This window comes from Eptatretus burgeri, chromosome 12 (genome assembly GCF_056783735.1).
Source record: "Eptatretus burgeri isolate ZD-2024b chromosome 12, Ebu_testis_v1, whole genome shotgun sequence".
Taxonomy (NCBI): Eukaryota; Metazoa; Chordata; class Myxini; order Myxiniformes; family Myxinidae; genus Eptatretus; species Eptatretus burgeri.
Window position 1 is genome coordinate 49,685,821 of NC_140972.1, and position 20,112 is coordinate 49,705,932.

General features: G+C 46.5%; 1 protein-coding gene across 10 annotated transcripts in view; it reads left to right on the forward strand.

Annotated features, from left to right (window-relative positions):
- LOC147015582 (uncharacterized) overlaps positions 1-20,112 on the forward strand; it is a 348,908-nt gene that overhangs the window by 278,544 nt on the left and 50,252 nt on the right. For all 10 annotated transcript variants that reach the window (XM_085850470.1, XM_085850471.1, XM_085850475.1 and 7 more), the window contains one exon: positions 8,243-8,372. In XM_085850470.1, the coding sequence (XP_085706596.1) occupies positions 8,243-8,372 (130 nt within the window). The remainder of the gene's footprint in view (positions 1-8,242; positions 8,373-20,112) is intronic.

The following is a 20,112-nucleotide window of genomic DNA, read 5'->3' on the forward strand; positions in this document are numbered from 1 at the left end:
TACACATGTAAATGTAATTGAAATTGAAATGTAATTGAAATCTGATGTAATTGAAACTTGCCAGGTATATTGCTGGGGCCCTGTGGATGTACCTTTTCAAGGTTTGATATTAATCGGACAAGTGGTTCCCAAGTTATGGCCATTTATTTACCAAACCAATGACATCACGATTGACGTCAGAATTTTTTTTTTTTTGCATGTACGGTCCCGCACTAGTTCTTCTAATTTTGAGATCAATGCTGTTTGGAGGAATGATTTGCTTAATTGTATGATCCTTTGGTGCTCTCATATGGAAAGCAGAATTAGAGAAAATTTTGCTCTGTTGTTTTGGACAGTACATCATCGAAGCGAGTGCGAAAGAAGCGAGCCGTGGACCTGCCAATGTGATCAGGCAGCTCGGTCTGTGCCTGCGGATTGGGATTAAAGGTCACCCATTTAACTGAGTCATTTCACCACTGGAAAAATGCGTTATGAAGCAATGCCTTCTTAAATGAGGATGAACAAGTTATTTATGTCTTACCAAATCATATGATTCTTAACTTGTCAACCCTAGAAGCTACAGTATGTCCTCATACCCCATCTGCTGTGAAGTTTATCATTGGCATGTACGTTTCATATGGTTGAAATAAAAATAAAAGGAATTTGCAAATCTCTAGCTTCATCACTTCTGATCCGGCTGAAGCACAAGGCTTGTTGCTCTCACCTTGCTGATCGATTCTTGTCTTCTTTTTTTTGTTCGGCCTCACTCTGCTCTCTCAATACGATGACCTCCTGCATTGTATCCCCCAAACTTTCGGCATTTCACCACCTCCACTCCTTTGTTCCTCTTATGCCATTTGTGGAACTGCCTTCCTGAGGCTATTCAATCCCACCCTTCCATACACAGCATCAAGCAAGTGGTGCACTACGATCTCATATCACCCCCCCCAACCATACCCATGGTCTTTTTACCTCCATTAACCTGACCTACTTGCAGGCTACTGTAGTTCCTCCCCTCATATATATATATATATATATATATATATATATATATATATATATATATATATATATATATATATATATATATATCTCTCTCTCTCTCTCTCTCTCTCTCTCTCTCTCTCTCTCTCTCTCTCTCTCTCTCTCTCTCTCTCTCTCTCTCTCTCTCTCTCTCTCTCTCTCTCTCTCTCTCTCTCTCTCTCTCTCTCATCTGTCGCTTTGTCCTCATTCCTTATTCATTCCTTCCCTTGCATATTGTGTTTTTACTTTGGCTCACAATGACCCTCTGTCAGTACATTGTGCTTTTACCCTCTGACTGCTCTTCCATGAGTCTCGAATTCTATCAAAAACTCTGATCACCATTCAGTGACCATGCCGGGTTCTGCGCGTGTACATCTATTTAGCCCTCAATAATTGTGCACTGCTTTGTTTTCCATGGCTTGACTTAAGAACCTTGGAGATTATTTCAAAAGAAGCACAAGGATATCCCGAGAAAATAAATAAGGAGATAAAAATGATTCGCACCTCAAATGGGTGTTGCTCTAGGATTTATCAATTGCCACTTGGTTTGGTAGAAAATATTCACCCTGTCTCTCCGTGCAAGCAGATCACCCGCAGATCACAAGCAGATCACAAGCAGATCACACCCACATCAAATGAAAGCATGCCATGAGATGCAGCACCACACAGAACAGCAGCAGATGAGATTTTATCCCAAGAGTTCCAGCTCATCATGCTTTCTATGTGGAAAATGAGGCACACAATGAAGCATTTCAAAATAGCGATAACATAAGTACCTTAGAAAGGCTTTTCCAAAAGGCAGATGGGTTTCTGCATTGCAAATGGAGCCAGGGCCAGTCCGATTACCTTTTGTTGTGAACGTTAATTAAAATTGATGCTACCCCTCCCCCAACCCCATCCTTTGCAAGCAGCCTCATTCCAAATCAAATCATATGCCAATTAAGATGATGTAATTACAAAAAATTCCCATCACGTTGCTGTTTCATTTTTTATTCAGCAGCTGTTTTCAAAAATTACAATAGATTTTTACCTCCACAACTTCAGGTGGGTGGAGGTTATTTTTTTACCCCTGTCTGTCTGTTTGTCTATCTGTTTGTTTGTCTGTGAACAGGATATCTCAAAAAGTTGTGGATGAATTTGAACAAAGTTTAATGGAGAGGTTGGTTATGTGACAAGGACGAAATTATTAGATTTTGGTGAAGATCCATATTCGGATACTAGAATTTTTTAAGTGATTCTTCACCATTGAGAGAAAAATTACATATATATGTTGGGATTTGTACCTTTTTCTTGTTAGCTTTGTTTATTCTCAACTTTACTTACTCTGGCTTGCAGTTAATTAAAGTATACTCTTGCTTGCTGTTCATAAAGAACACTCTGTGTAGAGATAAAGATATGGTTAGCCTTGAGTAATCCTGTGTGAGCAGCATTAGGGAGTAACTTTACTTCCTCTTTATCATGCTTGATTCACAGTTATTGAAAGATATAAGCTAGCTGCTCACAGCTGGTCCTGGGTTGGAAGAAAGGACAATTGCGAGATAAGCATTTCTCAAAGATAGAACCATATATAAGGGTGACAGCTCAACTAATAGAGTTAGAGGGCGTGACAGGGATGAGGATGGTATAGACAAAGGGGAGGGGGAGATTAAGGATGGTGGCAGGAGCCTTGTGACAGAGAGAGAGGCAGTATTGAAGGTATGGCAAAGGTATTTCAAAGAGCTGTTGATCCAGGAAGGAAGCATCGGTGAGCTGTAGCTACCCTGTTATGTAGAGGGGAAAGTGGAGTTGGTGGAGATCATGGAGGAGGAGGTGTGGACAGCATTGAAGAAGAGAAGAGCACCAGGTATTCAAGAGGTGAGTACAGATATGATAATGGCAGCAGAAAAAGTCAGTGTCAGTTGAACAAAGAGGCTGTTGAATATTGTTTCGGTTGTGGAAATTCACAGGACACCATATAGGTCCTTAGATCAGTTATGTCGATAAGTGAGTGTTCAGATTAGATTTCCCCACCGATGTCTAAGGGAATTATTCGTGTACCGGGCTGTGATCTTTGAGGTAGTGTTTTTCTTTTGCTATCTTTATTTTGGACCAACCGCTTCACAACAACCACCTCCACCACCATCGCTCTCATCAACCATCTCCACAACGACAACCATGACATCTCCTCACCATCTCCTCAACCGCCTCTCATCAAACCTCTCCATAACGAGAACATCGCTCTCATCAACCATCTCCACAACGACCACCACGACATCCCCTCACCACCTACGCCACAACAAACATCGCCTCACCTTCATCTTCATGAACGCCGCCATCTTGTTACCGGCAACAGCGTCCTGAACGAACAACATCTCTGCCACCAGACGCGGGGACTCCTTCGTTGGGGCGAGGGTCGATGATTTCACCCACGTCCTCTCTCTCTCTCTCCGAGCTTCGCGACAATTCGGATCAAAAGATCAAAAGGGGCGGAGCCGACGGGGGGTCAGAGGTGAGAGATCGGAGATCAAATCCTCTCCTCATGGATCCAATATAGGGGCGCGCAGAGACGCCAAGTGCACAGTTGTGTGGAGTCGCGTTGGGAGCTGGGTCAGTCTGGAGTCTGCAGTCGGTGAGGTGCTGGAGAGAGTGGAGGAGACTGGAGCTAGGAGTGCGGCCTGCTGTGCCGTGCCGTGCCGAACAGTGGGTCGCTGGAGAGAGGTCGGAGAGGAGTCGCCCACCAGCGGCATAACGGTCCGAGGTGATAGGGCCTCGGGACAGTCCAAGCGATGCTGAGGAACGGGCAGGATCGAAAAGAGCATCAACTCGAAAAGAGCAAAGGCCCGTTCGTTCTTCTGAGGTGTCATCGGCTGGGCCCAAACCACCAGGCTGCCCGACGAGGCCTGGGCCGAGCCGCGGTCACACCAGCTACCACACGAGGAGCGCCCAGCGAGTTGCCACGAAGCCGACAGGTAACCAGCACGGTCTCTCGGAGCTTTTGCAGTCTCCACAGCTCCGTGACTTATAAAGACCCATGAGGTCCAGTTCTGCCCCTTTGCCTTTTCTGGGGTTTTTCTTTGCATGAATGACGTGGCGCCAAGTCTGTTAAGTAGAACTGTTAAGTGCATGTGTGTACATAATAAATAGACTGTTGTAGTTCTTTGTCTTGCTCGTGTTTTGTCCCATACGTGCATTGGTTGCATACATGACTGCATGACTGCTTACGGCTGTGAAATAAATGTCATTGTTTAAATGTTCACCCATTCGTTGCATCCTTTCCCTCATTGAACTGCCATAATTAAGTTCGGAATACAAGCTGGCTTTTTAATAGCCGATAAAAGAATCGGGTCCAACGGGGCTTCGCGATAATACCCCGCTCGGTTATCACAAAACGGAGCTAGCTGCTTAAGCGGCTCGTTTCCAAGCAGGCCCCGTCGAGGTACAATCTCTCGGTAGTCTGCCCACGTGATTAATTAGGGAAATCGACCTTTCGGCGATCGGACCCTGTAGCGTGGGTAGAGTATTGACAAGGCTGTGGTGTGCTTAAACACACCCGTAGCTGGATTTCAGCGTTGTTCTGAAAGTTGCGACTAGGTTTGCCCGTTACGTGGGCGAGAGCGGCCACCATTGGCTAGAAGCGGTCGCCCACACACCGACGGGCGGGAAACCACAACAATATATTTAAAATAAAGACCAATTACTGCACTGTAGTCTCAAGAAGGAAGCCAAACATAGCACGCACGCACACACACACATACATGCACACACACCTATAAACACACAAACACAGATATATTATGTACTGGTAAGTACTTACAAAAGCGATTTTGTTTGAAGTCATAACCTTAACTTATATGCAATTGACTGATTTCCCAACTGCCCAGATCATCACCTGGGCACCGTTTTTCATCGAGGTTTCGATCCTTTCAGACCAGAACCTCTCCAAACAGCGGATCCACAGCCCCGGTTGCCAGTCCACATCAGTAGATTACTTAACATCAATGGATTCACAACCTCAAAGTTGTGTCCAGACAGTCAGTCAACACAGCAATGCAATATCCTTATTCAAACTTATAACTTGCAAGATCGATGATTATTCAAGTACGTATATTGGTCTGTCGATGTTGTTATTGTCCGTTTGTCTGTCTGTCAATCGCCGACAGGTCACAATTCCAAACCGATTCTCATGAAACTTTACCAAGTTGGAGAGGTAGTCTCAACTGAGAACCTATCGATTTTGAGGTCGAATTTCTAAAATCGTCATTTTTCATTTGATTGACTTGAATGTTGAGCAGGATTTGCAAATTGCTTTACTGAATTTGGAAAACAACTATTTGAGGTCAAAAGGTCAAAGGTCAACTCAAGGTCAAACTTTTATAATCATCAATTTTTATCTAAAAAATTGTCAATTTTCATTTGATTGATCTGAGCTTTGATTAAGATTGTCTGGGTTACATACTGGGCAAGTCTGAGCCTCCAAAGCCAACCCAGGCTTTGCAGACAAATACACGCACACACACACACACACACACACACACACACACACACACACACACACACACACACACACACACACACACACACACACACGCACGCACTCATACACACACACCCTCTCACACATATACATACACACATACACACACACCCTCTCACACATATACACCCAAACACACACACACACACACACACACACACACGCACTCATACACACACACCCTCTCACACATAAACATACACACCCACACCCACACACACACACACACACACGCACTCATATACACACACACCCTCTCACACATATACATACACGCATACACACACACCCTCTCACACACATACACACACACACTCATACACATCACACACACCCTCTCACACATATACATACACACACACACACACACACACACACACACACACACACACACCGTTTAACACTGCAAAGGGGCAGGTGGTAATAATAATACTCTATAGGGCTTAATACTCTTGTGCAAAGGTAGGACATACATTTACCTTTGAGCTATAGGTTCCGTTGATCAAAGTAAAAGCTGGAACCTGTGTTGCCTTCATTTTGTACCATCTATCGATAATTCCAGCAATGTATGTGTGTGTGTGTGTGTGTGTGTGTGTGTGTGTGTGTGTGTGTGTGTGTGTGTGTGTGTGTGTGTGTGTGTGTGTGTGTGTGTGTGTGTGTGTGTCTCTGCGTGTCTGCGACCGTTGTTTCTCGACAACCACTGGTCCGATCGAATTGAAACTTACCAAGAATATTGCTGGGGCCCTGTGGATGTGCCTTTTCAAGGTTTGATATTAATCAAACTCCTCTGTCTTTCTCTCCCCTCTTCCTCTCTGTCTCCACCCCCCACCCCACCCCTCTCTGTCTCCACCCCCCACCCCACCCCTCTCTCAACCCTCTTGCTTTTTCCCCTCTCCCTATCTGATCCCTCACATCCTCCCACCCCTCTATTTCTCTCTCCAACCCTATATCCCTCTCACCCCTATCCCTCTATCTCCCTCTCCCCCACCCCTCTCCCTCTCTCCCCCTGCAACTCGACCCCTCCCCTCTGTTATGGGGATTGCCAAGGACTGACGGTTTAGTTTTGAATTTGCCAGGTAGATAGCATGCGTTTTTCAAAGCTCCTGCCCAGTTTTGTGTAGAACCCGGGGATTCATTTTAAATGTTGCTGTTTGGGCGCGTCTTATCGCACGTCACTTCCCCTCACCTTTCCATTTCCCTTGCACTGCCCCCTCACCCACTCGTGCTTCCTTCCTCCCCCCCTCTCATACTACCTTTCTCCCCTCATGCTGTGCCTCCCCCTCGCCCTGCCTTCCCCTCCCTTCGTGTTGCCTTTCCCTCCCCCTCATGCTTCCCTCCCTCCTGCTGTCTTCCCCCTCACACTGCTTCTCCCTCTCCTCATGCTGCCTCTCCCCCCTCATGCTGCCTCTCCCCCCCCCCCCATGCTGCCTCTCCCTCCCCCTCATGCTGCCTCTCCCCCTCCTCATGCTGCCTCTTCCCCTCCCCTCATGCTGCCTTCCCCCATCATGCTGCCTTCCCCAATCACGCTGCCTTCCCCTTCCCTCACATTGCCTTCCCCTCCCGTCAAACTACTTTCCCTTCCCTAAGGATGCCTCACCTCCCCCCTTTAAATCTGCCTTCACGTCCATTCTTCTCACGCTGCTTTCCCTTCCCTTCCCCTCATAATGCCTTCCCCTTCCTTCTCCTCACGCTGCCTTCCATACCCCTCCCCTCACACAATGCTCCTGCCAAACCCTCCACAACCATACAACTCTCTGGTGGTCGAGGAGAATGTGCAAATTGCTGTCAAAAATGTGCAAATTGGACTAATGAAAGGGGGTTTTTTAATTTTTTTTGTCTTAGCAGTCGTACCTGCTGTTTGGATAAGTTCAGTTTTTATAAAGCAATGAATCGCCAGATCACAGCAGGATAGCCGAGAGGTATGCACGTTTGCTCTAAGCTGTCTCGCCTGGGTTTGAATCGCGACCCAGCTCTAAACTGTCATCGCCGTGTTTCCCAGGCAGGGTGATTCACCAATGTGTGTGCTGTCTCTCGGATGGATGTTAAATTGGGCGTCACATCTGCCAGAATCCCCCTCCACTCTCCACCCCTCCCCTCCCTATCGCCCCTCTCCTCTCCCGCTCTCACCCTTCTGTCTCTCACACCCATCCCACCCTCTCTCTTTCTCCCACCCATATACCTTTTCTCTCCCACCCCTATCCCTTTCGTTCCCACCCCTATCCCTCTCTCTCCTATCCTTTTCTCTCCCACCCCTCTCTCTCTCTCTGACCTCTCTCCCTCTCTACCTCTCTCCCCTTTGTCTTCTCTCCCTCCATTTCCTCCATCCTCTCCCTCCCTTCCCTCCTCTCTCCATCCTTCTTACCTCCCTCCTCTCTCCCTTCTCTGTCTCTCCTCTCTCCTTCCCCTCCCCTCTCCATCTCCCCCCCCCATTAATGTCCCCATCAGCAAAGCGATGGATTGTATTTGTAAGTAATTACGGATATGCAAAGTTTGCAGTGTTGACATGTTCAATGGTTGCTCGTTGTGTAACAGATGTCCCACACAAACCCACATTTTGTAAAATCTATTGTGCCAGCTCAAGCCATTGGTATTATGTTCCCAAGAATGGGCTAAGTTGTGATATTGCCTTGGAAGGCCGATCCTAACTGTACATTGTCAGGGTTTGTTGAACCATGCTTCGTTTGTGTTGAGGGTCCTTCACATATTCCCACCTTTTGTGTTCCTCAGGGTGCCTCGACTGCACCTCGTACACTGTCCGTATGATATCTATCTGCAGCGTACCATGTGCGGTGGCCTCTATCCTGGAGAGCTTCCACCCCCATATGAAACGGTGCTGGCCCAAGCCCGTGCAATGCAGGTACGGTGGTGAGACACGGCGTGAAGCATCTGCCACCCATATGGATACCACCATGACTTTGTCGTTATTTTATTTTTATTTTTCCAAAGACAGCATTTCTTCAGGTCATCGACTTTTCGAAGACTGTGTAAGTCAATGGTATCCAAATGTAAGTCAATGGTATCCCATTGCACTATCAATGTTAAATCCATAAAACTCATTTGTCAGAAGGATTTGGGAAGGCCATTTGCTGGAATTTGGACTTTAAGCTCTCAAGAATGAGACTCGCGTGCTCACCTTCTCTGCCCCTCCATTGCCTGTGATGATTGCACTGCTGAGTGGAGGAGCTTTTGATGTTGCCTCAGTGAAATGCTGAGCTGTTTTTGCTTCGCAAGCTGCAATACAGATGCTTGCCTGTGGCCTGCATGCTAGAAAATGATTCAAATGATGAAGTGTTGACTTGAAATGGAGGTCATTCCTTGAGCAAGCTTTTTGGAGTGAAGCATTGATTTCAGTGCTTTCTGCAATGCTCCACAAAATGGTGCAGTTTTGGAATGAAATGATAGTTTATTGGTGGCCATCTATTTTAAGGTGCAGTCCTTGGCAGGATTGGGCCCAACTATAACTGCAAAGAGTGTGAGGTGTGAGGAAATGGTGCTGCAAAGTGGAGCGTGTTGTCATTTATTTTGTTTGCTGTCCCATCTGCAAACTTTTGTGAAAGAAAACTTCCATAGCCGAACTGTACCGACCATCATTTTGTAGACACATACACACACTGATTCCCCACTTAAATGTCCCCTGACATGCAAAATAAACTTGTTATTTATATATTAACTTGACCTTCCTATTGAAGAATTCACCAATGTTTTTTTTTAAATAAAAAATGGGATAATTAGAGCAATATTTCGATCATTTCTGGAGCCTTTCACAACTTGCTGTGCCCCGCCCCTTAAAAAAATGGACTTCAGCGAATCGCAGCGTGACGTCACATACAGAAAATCGCACAGAGTGGATTGACTCGAGAGTCGAGATGTCGCTCGCCTTATAAAGTACGTACAAATGCATTTTGCACATGTTAGTGCAATCTCTGCGATCGTCTTAATTCCAGTGATTGTTTCGCGAAAGTTTTTAAGAGTTTTAGCCGTACTTTCGAAAATGCCTGCAAGATGTACCGTAGCAGGATGCAGCAATACAAGCAAAGACGGTGTAAGCCTTCATGTATTCCCGAAAGATGATAATCGTCGGAGAATATGGACATCTAAAGTGAAGTTGACGAGGGGAAACTGGAAAGGCCCCAGCGACACGAGCGTCATTTGCAGCGCCCACTTCGAAGACAGTGACTTTGATCACGGGCTCTATTCATCCCTCTATTCATCCCAATCCTCATTCCTCACACACAGAGACAAGAAATTCTGCTTCTGAGCCGTGTATGCACAACAATCACGAGGCAATTATTTATCCCTTTACTACCTTGTCATAGTCGTATACAAATCCAATACATGTGTGCACAATAAAAGGCTATACCATGTACACAAAATATAAAATCTGACTGTTGAACCTTTCCATGAAAAAAATTAACTTACAGGGACATACAAGTAATATACTAACGATTAATATTGCATCATTTCAAGGCGCAAGGAGATAATTTTAAAATCAAACAAGTCTGAAGACGACGATGGTTCACGAGCGGCATTTGATGATGTAGATAATGTGATAATGTTTGACCAAGTTATAAAAATGATCAACATGATGTGGTACGAGTGACAGGTTATTAGCTGCAAAATGTCGAAAACCCGGTTTCATTCAACAACTTTAAAAAATTTGACCTTTGCATAACCTTTAAAGGTCACACAACAATGTTGTGGACATTAAAATAAGGAAACAGGATACGTGCTATAGCTTAATGGAGTTGGTTCGTCAAAGAAGGTCGAAAACCCGGTTCGATTCCCACAACTTTGAAAATTTGACCTTTGTGAACTTTAAAGGTCAAAGGTCAAGGATTATGACCTTTGGTGCAAAACTTCCTCTGGAACATTCCAGGAACAATATAACGTCATATAGGCTATATGGCATTTCGCACTCCTCGGATAATCCATACTTTGATGAAATCAGCATAAAAACAAACTTGAAGGGGGCACCATGGGCAAGGTGTTTGAGATAGAGCAAAATGGTCTCAAGACTTTAGGTGGGGAATGACCTCAAGATTATGCATAAAAAATATTGTCATCCTTGCTCTCAATGTTTGGGCGGTCGTATGATTTTTATGTCAAAATTCGAAATTTTCTAAGTTCGTGACCTTGTGACCTTGACCTTGGGACTCGAGCTCCATGGGGCTATGCAGGTGCCATTGGGCTAACCAAATACCGAAACCCTTGCCAGATTCGAAAAACCCCTCGGAGAAGATGGATTTTTATGTCAAAATCGCAATTTTCTAACAGCTTTGCCCCACACCAAATTCCATTCTGACCTTTATAAAAAAACACCAACTCAATACACATCCAGGTCATGTGTAGATATGGATGTATGTATATATGCATGTACACATACGAGGTGTGTTCAAAAAGTATCCAACCTTAATTTTTCGTGCGTAAACAAATGAAGCTAGGGAGGCGTGGTTTGGTGCACGTATGTAGGTGATCCTAATCCGTATGCATGAATATTTTCCCGCCTGCAGAAGCTGTCAGTCGCCAACAGACCGCCGATGAGTGAGGAAGTGTAAGCGAGTGCCGTCGGATTTTCGTTTTTGACAAAATGACGGATCACTGTGGTCCCATCGCCAGTGATAACTGTGTTGAAGAAGTTGGGATCGCTGTTCACAGTCTCCACAAACGGAGTTGCTTCTGCTCGATCGTGAGCAGCTTTGGCACGAACTTCGCTGAGATTCTCCTTCAGCCCCAATCCTCAGTCACAATGGAATGAACGGATCCAATGCTGATGCCCGCCTCGTCTGCAAGTTCTCTGATCGTGAATCGACGATCCTGCATCAGCAGGGTCCTCACTTGGACAATGACGATCTCATTTCGGGATGTTGAGGGCCTACCAGAACGTGCTTCACTTTCCACTGATGTGCGACCATCTTTGAGGCAGTTGTACCACTCTTTTATCTGTGCGGTGCCTGTTGCTTTGTTCCCGAAGGCCTGTTGAATCTTGCGGATCGTTTCCACTTGGGAATCGCCAAGCTTTACACAAAATTTGATGCAGTAGCGTTGTTCAAGTTTTTCCGTCATTTTGTCAAAAACGAAAATCCGACGGCGCTCACTTACACTTCCTCACTCATCGGCGGTCTGTCGGCGACTGACAGCTTCTGCAGGCGGGGAAATATTCACACATACAGATTAGGATCGCCTACTTACGTGCACCTAAGCACACCTCCCTTGCTTCATTTGTTTACGCACAAAAAATTAAGGTTGGATACTTTTTGAACACACCTCGTACACACACATATATATATATATATATATATATATATATATATATATATATATATATATATATATATATATATATATATATATATATATATATATATATATATACACACACAAGTCTTCTTCCTCTTTCGGCTTGCTCCCGTTAGGGGTTGCCACAGCGGATCAACCGTCTCCATTTCGCTGTATCCTCCACATCTTCCATTGACACTCCAACCACCCGCATGTCCACCCTCACCATATCCATGAACCTCTTCTTTGGCCTTCCTCTTCTCCTCCTGCCTGGCGGCTCCATCTTCAACATCCTTCTCCCGATATACTCCGCTTCCCTCCTGTGCACATGTCCAAACCATCTCAATCTCGCCTCTCTCACTTTGTCTCCAAACCGTCCTACCTGCGCTGTCCCTCTAATATACTCATTTCTTATCCGATCCATCCTCGTCACTCCCAACGAGAATCGCAGCATCTTCAACTCTGCCACCTCCAGCTCCGCTTCCTGTCTTTTTGTTAGCACCACCGCCTCCAAACCATACAACAGAGCTGGTCTCACTACCGTCTTATATACTTTCCCCTTCACTCTTGCAGCTACCCTTCTGTCACAAATCACTCCTGCAACTCTTCTCCACACACTCCATCCTGCCTGCACTCTCTTTATGAACTTCTCTCCCACACTCTCCGTTACTTTGGACAGTTGATCCCAAGTATTTAAATCAATCCACCTTCCCCACCTCAACTCCTTGCAACCGCACCATACCACCACCCTCCCTCTCATTTACGCACATGTACTCCGTCTTACTCCGACTGACAGCTATCATTCCCCTTCTCTCCAGTGCGTACCTCCACCGCTCGAGGCTCGCCTCAGGCTGCTCCCTACTCCCTCTACAGATCATGATGTCATCCGCGAACATCATAGTCCATGGGGACTCCAGTCTGATCTCGTCCTTCAACCTGTCCATCACCATTGCAAACAGGAAAGGGCTCAGAGTCGATCCATGGTGCAATCCCACTTTTACCTTAAACCGGTCCGTCATTCCTACCGCACACCTCACCACTGTCACACTGTCCTCATACATATCCTGCACGATCCTCACATACTTCTCCACCACTCCCGACTTCCTCATACAATGCCACAACTCCTCTCTTGGCACCCTATCATAAGCTTTCTCTAAATCCACAAACACACAATGTAACTCCTTCTGGCCTTTCCTATACTTCTCCATTAACATTCTCAAAGCAAACATCGCATCAGTGGTTCTCTTTCCTGGCATAAACCCATATTGCTGCCCACAGATCGTCACCTCTCCTCTTAAACCTGGCTTCCACTACTCTTTCCCACACCTTCATGGTGTGGCTTAACAACTTTATCCCTCTGTAATTTCCACAGCTCTGCACATCACCCTTATTCTTGAAAATCGGAACCAGTACACTTAATCTCCACTCCTCTGGCATCCTCTCACTTTCCAAGACTTTATTAAACAATCTGGTTAACAACCCCACTGCCATCTCTCCTAAGCACTTCCATGCCTCCACTGGTATACCATCTGGGCCAACCGCCTTTCCACTTTTCATCTTCTTCATAGCAGTCCTCACTTCATCCTTACTGATTCACCCCACTTCCAGATTCACTATCTCCACCTCTTCCAACCTTCTCTCTCTCTCATTTTCTTTATTCATCAGCTCTTCAAAGTACTCCATCCACCTTCTCAATACACTCTCCTCGCTCGTCAGCACATTCCCATTTGCGTCCTTTATCACCCTAACCTGCAGCACATCCTTCCCAGCTCGGTCCCTCTGTCTTGCCAATCAGTATCAATCCTTTTCCCCTTCTTTTGTATCCAACTTCTCATACAGCTCGTCATATGCCTTTTCCTTGACCTTTGCCACATCTCTTTTTGCCTTTCGCCGCCACTCCTTGTACTCCTGCCTACTTTCTTCATCTCTCTGACTATCCCACTTCTTTTTCGCCAACCCCTTCTTCCTTATACTTTCCTGTACTTCCTCATTCCATATATGTATATGTATATATATATATATATATATATATATATATATATATATATATATATATATATATATATATCATCTTCTTCTTTTGGCTGCTCCCGTTTGGGGTCGCCACAGCGGATCATCTGTATTATCCGCATCGTGATTTGGCACATGTTTTACGCCGGATGCCCTTCCTGACGCAACCCTGGTCGCCTCTTACGACACAGGGATATGGTACACCTATTTTAACCGGGGTATGCACCGGCCCAGTACACTGGTACTCATTTCACCGACCTCGGAAGGATGACAGGCTGAGTCAACCCCCTGGTCTATTAATTCACTGGCCCAACGGGGCTTTAACTCAGGACCTTTTGGATCCCAAGCCGCTGCCCTAACCACTGCGCCAACACCAGGCTCATATGTATATATATATATATATATATATATATATATATATATATATATATATATATATATGTATATGTATATGTATGTATATGTATATGTATATGTATATGTATATGTATATGTATATATATATATATATATATATATATATATATGTATATATATATATATATATATATATATATGTATATATATATATATATATATATATATATATATATATATATATATATATATATATATGTATGTATATATTGTTACGGATTTGGAACCCATATGCATTCAACATACAGATGTCCCAAAAGTCAGTTATGTTGTTAAGTATGTGTGTCATCAGATCCCTTTCATTTTGTCTAGTGGGAGAATCAAAGGCATGCGTTGTGATTTATTTTAGTTAGGTTATTACATCTAACAAGCCATCGAACAACCATCCCATCTGCATGACCCCTCGGCCCATTACGATCCATGGTACCATCGCGCTTGCAGCCCTCGGTTCGCGGGCCGCAGCGCACCTTTGCATGAGACGGATTCCCGAGGATGTTCGAGGCAGTTTCACCACCACGACCTTTCTCGAACACGCGCGGAGGGGAGTGTCGGCTTTCTCCAAACAAGGCCGAAACCCCGCCCCAGAAAGGTATGTCGTGGGACCCTGTCCAATCAAAGGCGGACAGCGAGGTGTGTTTCACCAAGGGCCCCTCCCCATTGAGGTAGGTCGATAAATCCCTGAGCACTCTCTGAGAGCAGAGTTTTTGGTGGGTTCTTGCTGTCACGAAAGGGGTTTTTTCTGTTACGAAGGCTGTTATGAAGGGGGTGGTAACATTGATTGTTACAAGGGATGTCACGAGGGTTGAGTAGAAGGTCATCGAGGCGGCGAACGTGTCTCTGCTGGCCCTCGACAAGGAAGGAAAGAGCGACCCCGACCCCCCTCCGTGGACCCCGGGCATTCACCACCCGAGCTCCGCCACGAACCTCGAGTCCCACACGTGCGACTGGGGACCAAACCAGCGACCATTGTCAGGTGCTGCAGCACGGAGTACCCCATTTCTCCGATGGCCAGGTACCCATCCGAACTCTGACCCCCAGCCTGTCTCTCTCCTCGGCTGCGAGGGTCCAATAACGAACTCTGGGTTTCTTTTCATTTGTGTGTGTGTCTGCGTATGGGCCTGTCTTTAAGTAGAACTGAATAAGTGTTTTTGGATCATTGTAAATATTCCTTGCTTGCATATTCCCTTTAAGTCTTGCTTTGTGTCTTCATTTACTATAAATAAATCATCACAGAAATGTTCCCAGTCCGTTTCCATCCTTTCTTGAATTGGTCCAGCATGGTTCAGATCTGAGTTTAGGTGGGGGTTTATCCCCGGTAATCGGACAATTGTAGCCCGGACGTCGTGGGCAGACCGGCTCGACTTCATCCGAGCCGGAAAGGTGGGTGGCAGAGTGGTCGTTGGTAGGTGTAAGTTTACCGCTGCCATTGGAGTGAATCCGGTTCGGCCAGGCATTCTGAGGGCGTGGATCCCCAGTAGCCGAGACTGTGTGGTGACTGGTACATTGGATCGAGACAAAATAACCCTACGCCACGCGGTTGAAATATTGGCGACCACGGTTGGTTAAATGGCTCGCGGAGTTATCCGAGCGACGGCCAACAATTCCGGGGAGTTTGGTGGGAGATGACGCAAGTTTTCCCCACCTCATGGTCGTTCTTGCCACCGGACCCCCGGCCTACTACAATATATTTCGATATATGTATATATATATATATATATATATATATATATATATATATATATATATATATATATATATATATATATATATATATATATATATATATATATACACATTGTTGGGTGTCGGGTGAGAAGACCACGAGGGGGGAAAGCTATCTCGGCTCCCACCAGACTCCCCCCGGGGGGAATGCTCCGTGGTGCAGTACCCGATAGCTGGCGCGTCATCTCTGGCTTCAGCAGCGCGTGTGGAGACCGTGGGCATGAAGGAGCGGCTTGAGTGGAGAAGGGGCGGAGTCCAGAGTGCGTGGATGGAGTGGTAGGCGGGACCAGGTAGGTGGGTGGGGTCAATGTCTTGTGGGCGGAGACGAGGAGGTGGAGTCCAGGCAACAGGAGGCGGGTCGTGGAAATGTTGGGCAGAGAGACGAGAGCGAGAAAGGCGGAGGGACCGCTCCGACCTTTATAGGACTCGCAGGGCAGGGGTCCACTCCGAAGCGAAGCGTCATCACCTGAATCGGGCACTGTGATTGGCGCCGACCCCTTACGCATCCCGCTAATTTTGGCTGGAAACCGCAACACTCCATTTCCGGCAAGGTCATCCTTGACAGCGAAAATGTTCCGCTCCGACCCCACGACATGACACAAATCGCCCACACTGAACTTGGCGCACGCATCATCCTGCAAAAACCCCGGGCCATGCCCTGACGACCGTGCGAGTGTCCCGCATGCCCGCCCGGGCGTCCGACCAGCGCTGATCAATGCGCTCGCCCCGCATGCGCCAACGTTGCCTGCACTGTACAACATTCCCCTGCTCGATCGCAGCTTCCCTGGCCATAGAGACGAGAAGACGTTCACCATCTGTGGGGAATCCGCTGCTGCCAGCGAGGGCCGAAGGCATGTTCTTATGGTTAAATCCATGCACGTTTTGCGCAGTACGTGTGGATCCGCATGGCCCACGTGGTCAGTGCTCACGTTCACCCTATTCTGCTGGCATGTGCGTGGGGCGAACACCAATATGTATCAGATATTTGGTTGTAAATGGCTCTTGTGTGTATATATATATATATTTGTTTGTAAGGTGCACATGGCTCAGATTTACCTCAGGAATAATCAGAAAAGAAGAGTAGGGATGGAATGAAGAAGAAATGCTGCAAGCAAACCGAGATATGAGATCATCACAACGCACGCCCCTGTTCTCCCGCTAGACAAAAGGGAAGGGACTATCTACACGTATAATAATGCGATAACTGTCTTGGGACCACTATCTGTTGGATGCGGAACGCGCCGCTTTTACTTCACACACTCGCATCCCGCCCAACGTGGCATGGAGTCGCCTTTATCGGCCTCCGTCCGCGTTTTGTGCAGTGTGGGCATCATGCTGGCTGTGTTTCCTGTGTTGTGAAAAACACCATTCGTGCAGCCTCTTTAGAGGTGTTCATTCGTATGCCTTTTTAATGCAACCGGCAATCTTCCCCAGATCATTGGAAGCTCAAGTTTATAATCCTGAACTGCCAAGGGCACTGTATAACTCGCCGCACACGTTGGGTTGAGGGTTTGCTTGGGAACCGGGGCACTGCGATGTTATTCCTCGCGCGTCATCGTTTCCTCGCATCAGCATCGCACGCGCTGGCCTCCGTGAGGACCCATCTAACAGCGAAGGTGCACGTGGCTCAGAATTACCTCAGGAAGAATCAGAAAAGAAGAGTAGGGACGAAATGAAGTAGAAATGCTGTAAGCAAACCTAGCTGTGAGATCATCACAACGCACGCCCCTGCTCTCCCGCTAGACAAAAGGGAAGGGACTATCTACACGTATAATAATGCAATAACTGTCTTGGGACCACTATCTGTTGGATGCATGCGGTTCCAAGAACCGCAACAATATATATGTCACACACACACACACACACACACACACACACACACACACACACACACACACACACACACACACACACACACACACACTTATAAATACACACACTGATGAGCCAAAACATTATGACCACTTACAGGTGAAGTGAATAACATTGATTATCTTGTTACAATAGCACCTGTCAAGGGGTGGGATATATTAGGCAGAAAGTGAACAGTCAGTTCTTGAAGTTGATGTGTTGGATGCAGGAGAAATGGGCAGGAGTAAAGACCTGAGTGACTTTGACAAGGGCCAAATTGTTATGACCAGATGACTGAGTCAGAGCATCACTGAAACTGCAAGGCTTGTGGGGTTCTCCCTGTCAGCAGTGGTGAGTACCCACCGACAGTGGACCGAGGAGGGACAAACGCCAAACCGGCGACAGGGTGTTGGTTGCCAAAGGCTCATCGATGCACGAGGGCAACAAAGCCTATCCCGTCTCGTCCGAACCGACAGAAGGTTGACTGTGGCACAAGTCACAGAAAATTTTAATGGTGGTAATGGGAGGAATATTTCACAATCCACAGTGCATCGCACCCTGCTGCGCATGGGGCTGTGTAGCCGCAGACCAGTCAGAGTGCCCATGACCCCTGTCCACTGTCGAAAGCGCCTGCAATGGGCACACGAGCGTCGGAACTGGACTTTGGAGCAGTGGAAGAAGGTAGCCTGGTCCGATGAGTCCCGTTTTCTTTTCGATCACTTGGATGGCCGTGTACGTGTGCGCCGTTTACCTGGGGAAGTGATAGCCACAGGATGCACTGTGGGAAGACGACAAGCCGGTGAAGGGAGTGTGATGCTCTGGACAATGCTCTGCTGGGAAACCCTGGGTCCGGCCTTTTATGTGGACGTCAATTTGACATGTCACCTACCTAAACATCATTGCAGACCAGGTACACCCCTTCATGGCAATGGTATTCCCTGATGGCAGTGGCCTCTTCCAGCATGATAATGCGCCCTGCCACACTGCACGCATTGTTTGGGAATGGTTTGAGGAACATGATGAAGTAAGTGTTCACGTTGTTGCCCTGGCCTCCAAATTCTCCAGATCTCAATCCGACTGAGCATCTGTGGGATGTGCTGGACCAACAAGTCCGATCCACGGCGGCTCTACTTTGCAACTTACAGGACTTGAAGGATCTGCTGCTAATGTTTTGGTGCCAGATACCACAGGACACCTTCAGGGGTCTTGTAGAGTCCATGCCTCGGCGGGTCGGCACTGTTTTGGCGGCACACAGAGGACCAACAGCATACTAGGCAGGTGGTCATAATGTTTTGGCTCATCAGTGTATATGTCTATATGTGTGTGTATGTGTATATATATATATATATATATATATATATATATATATATATATATATATATATATATGTGTACAGGTCATGGACAAAATAATGGAAACACAAACACAATCTCACTTTGTCGGGTGGTGTGTTGGGCCACCACATGTATCCAGGTCGGTATGGATATGATGTGCAATAGAGTCAACAAGGGACTGGAACTGTTCTGTCGGAGGGTGGTACCATTATTCCACAATGAAGTCCTCCATTTCATGTCTGTTGGATGGAGCCAGAAACCCCCTTTCTTCAGCGCTTCTCCAAACAGTCCCACAAATGCTGTATTGGATTGAGATCTGGCGATTGGGAGGGCCATGGAAGATTGGTGACTTCATTGTTGTGCTTGTCAAACCACCAGGTGGCCACACATGCCTTGTTGACCGGAGCATTGTTTTCCTTTCAGAGACCCTTCTCAGCAGGGAATAAATGCTGCATCTTGGGATGCAGGTGATCACTCAGGATGGCAACGAAGTACGCTGTATCAACCCTGCCTTGTAATGGAATGAGTGGATCCAGGCTATTCCAGGAAAACCCAACCCACACCATTATAGAAACACCAGAACTTTTTGCTGTTGGAACCAGGCACTCGAGGCTGTCAAGCTCCCTGGGCTGTCATCACACATGCACACATCCATTCGTAGAAAACATAGCAAAGGACGACTCATGAGAGCATATCACATAACTCCACTGTTCTGCATTGCATTGCCTATGCTTCTTGCACCACTGGACCCACAAGCGGGCGTTGCCAAGTGGTATGGGTGGTTTGTGCAGAGCAACAACCTGGCTATGGTATCCTGTCCTATGAAATTCCATTATGACCGTTTTTGACGATACAGGATGCTCACGACCCACATTGAACTTTGCACACAGTTTGTCCGCCATTTCTTTCCAATTTCACTTCGCAATCCAGACTCCAGCATCGCACCTATCGTGTGTGCACTTCTGCCCACTATTAACCCTTGATGA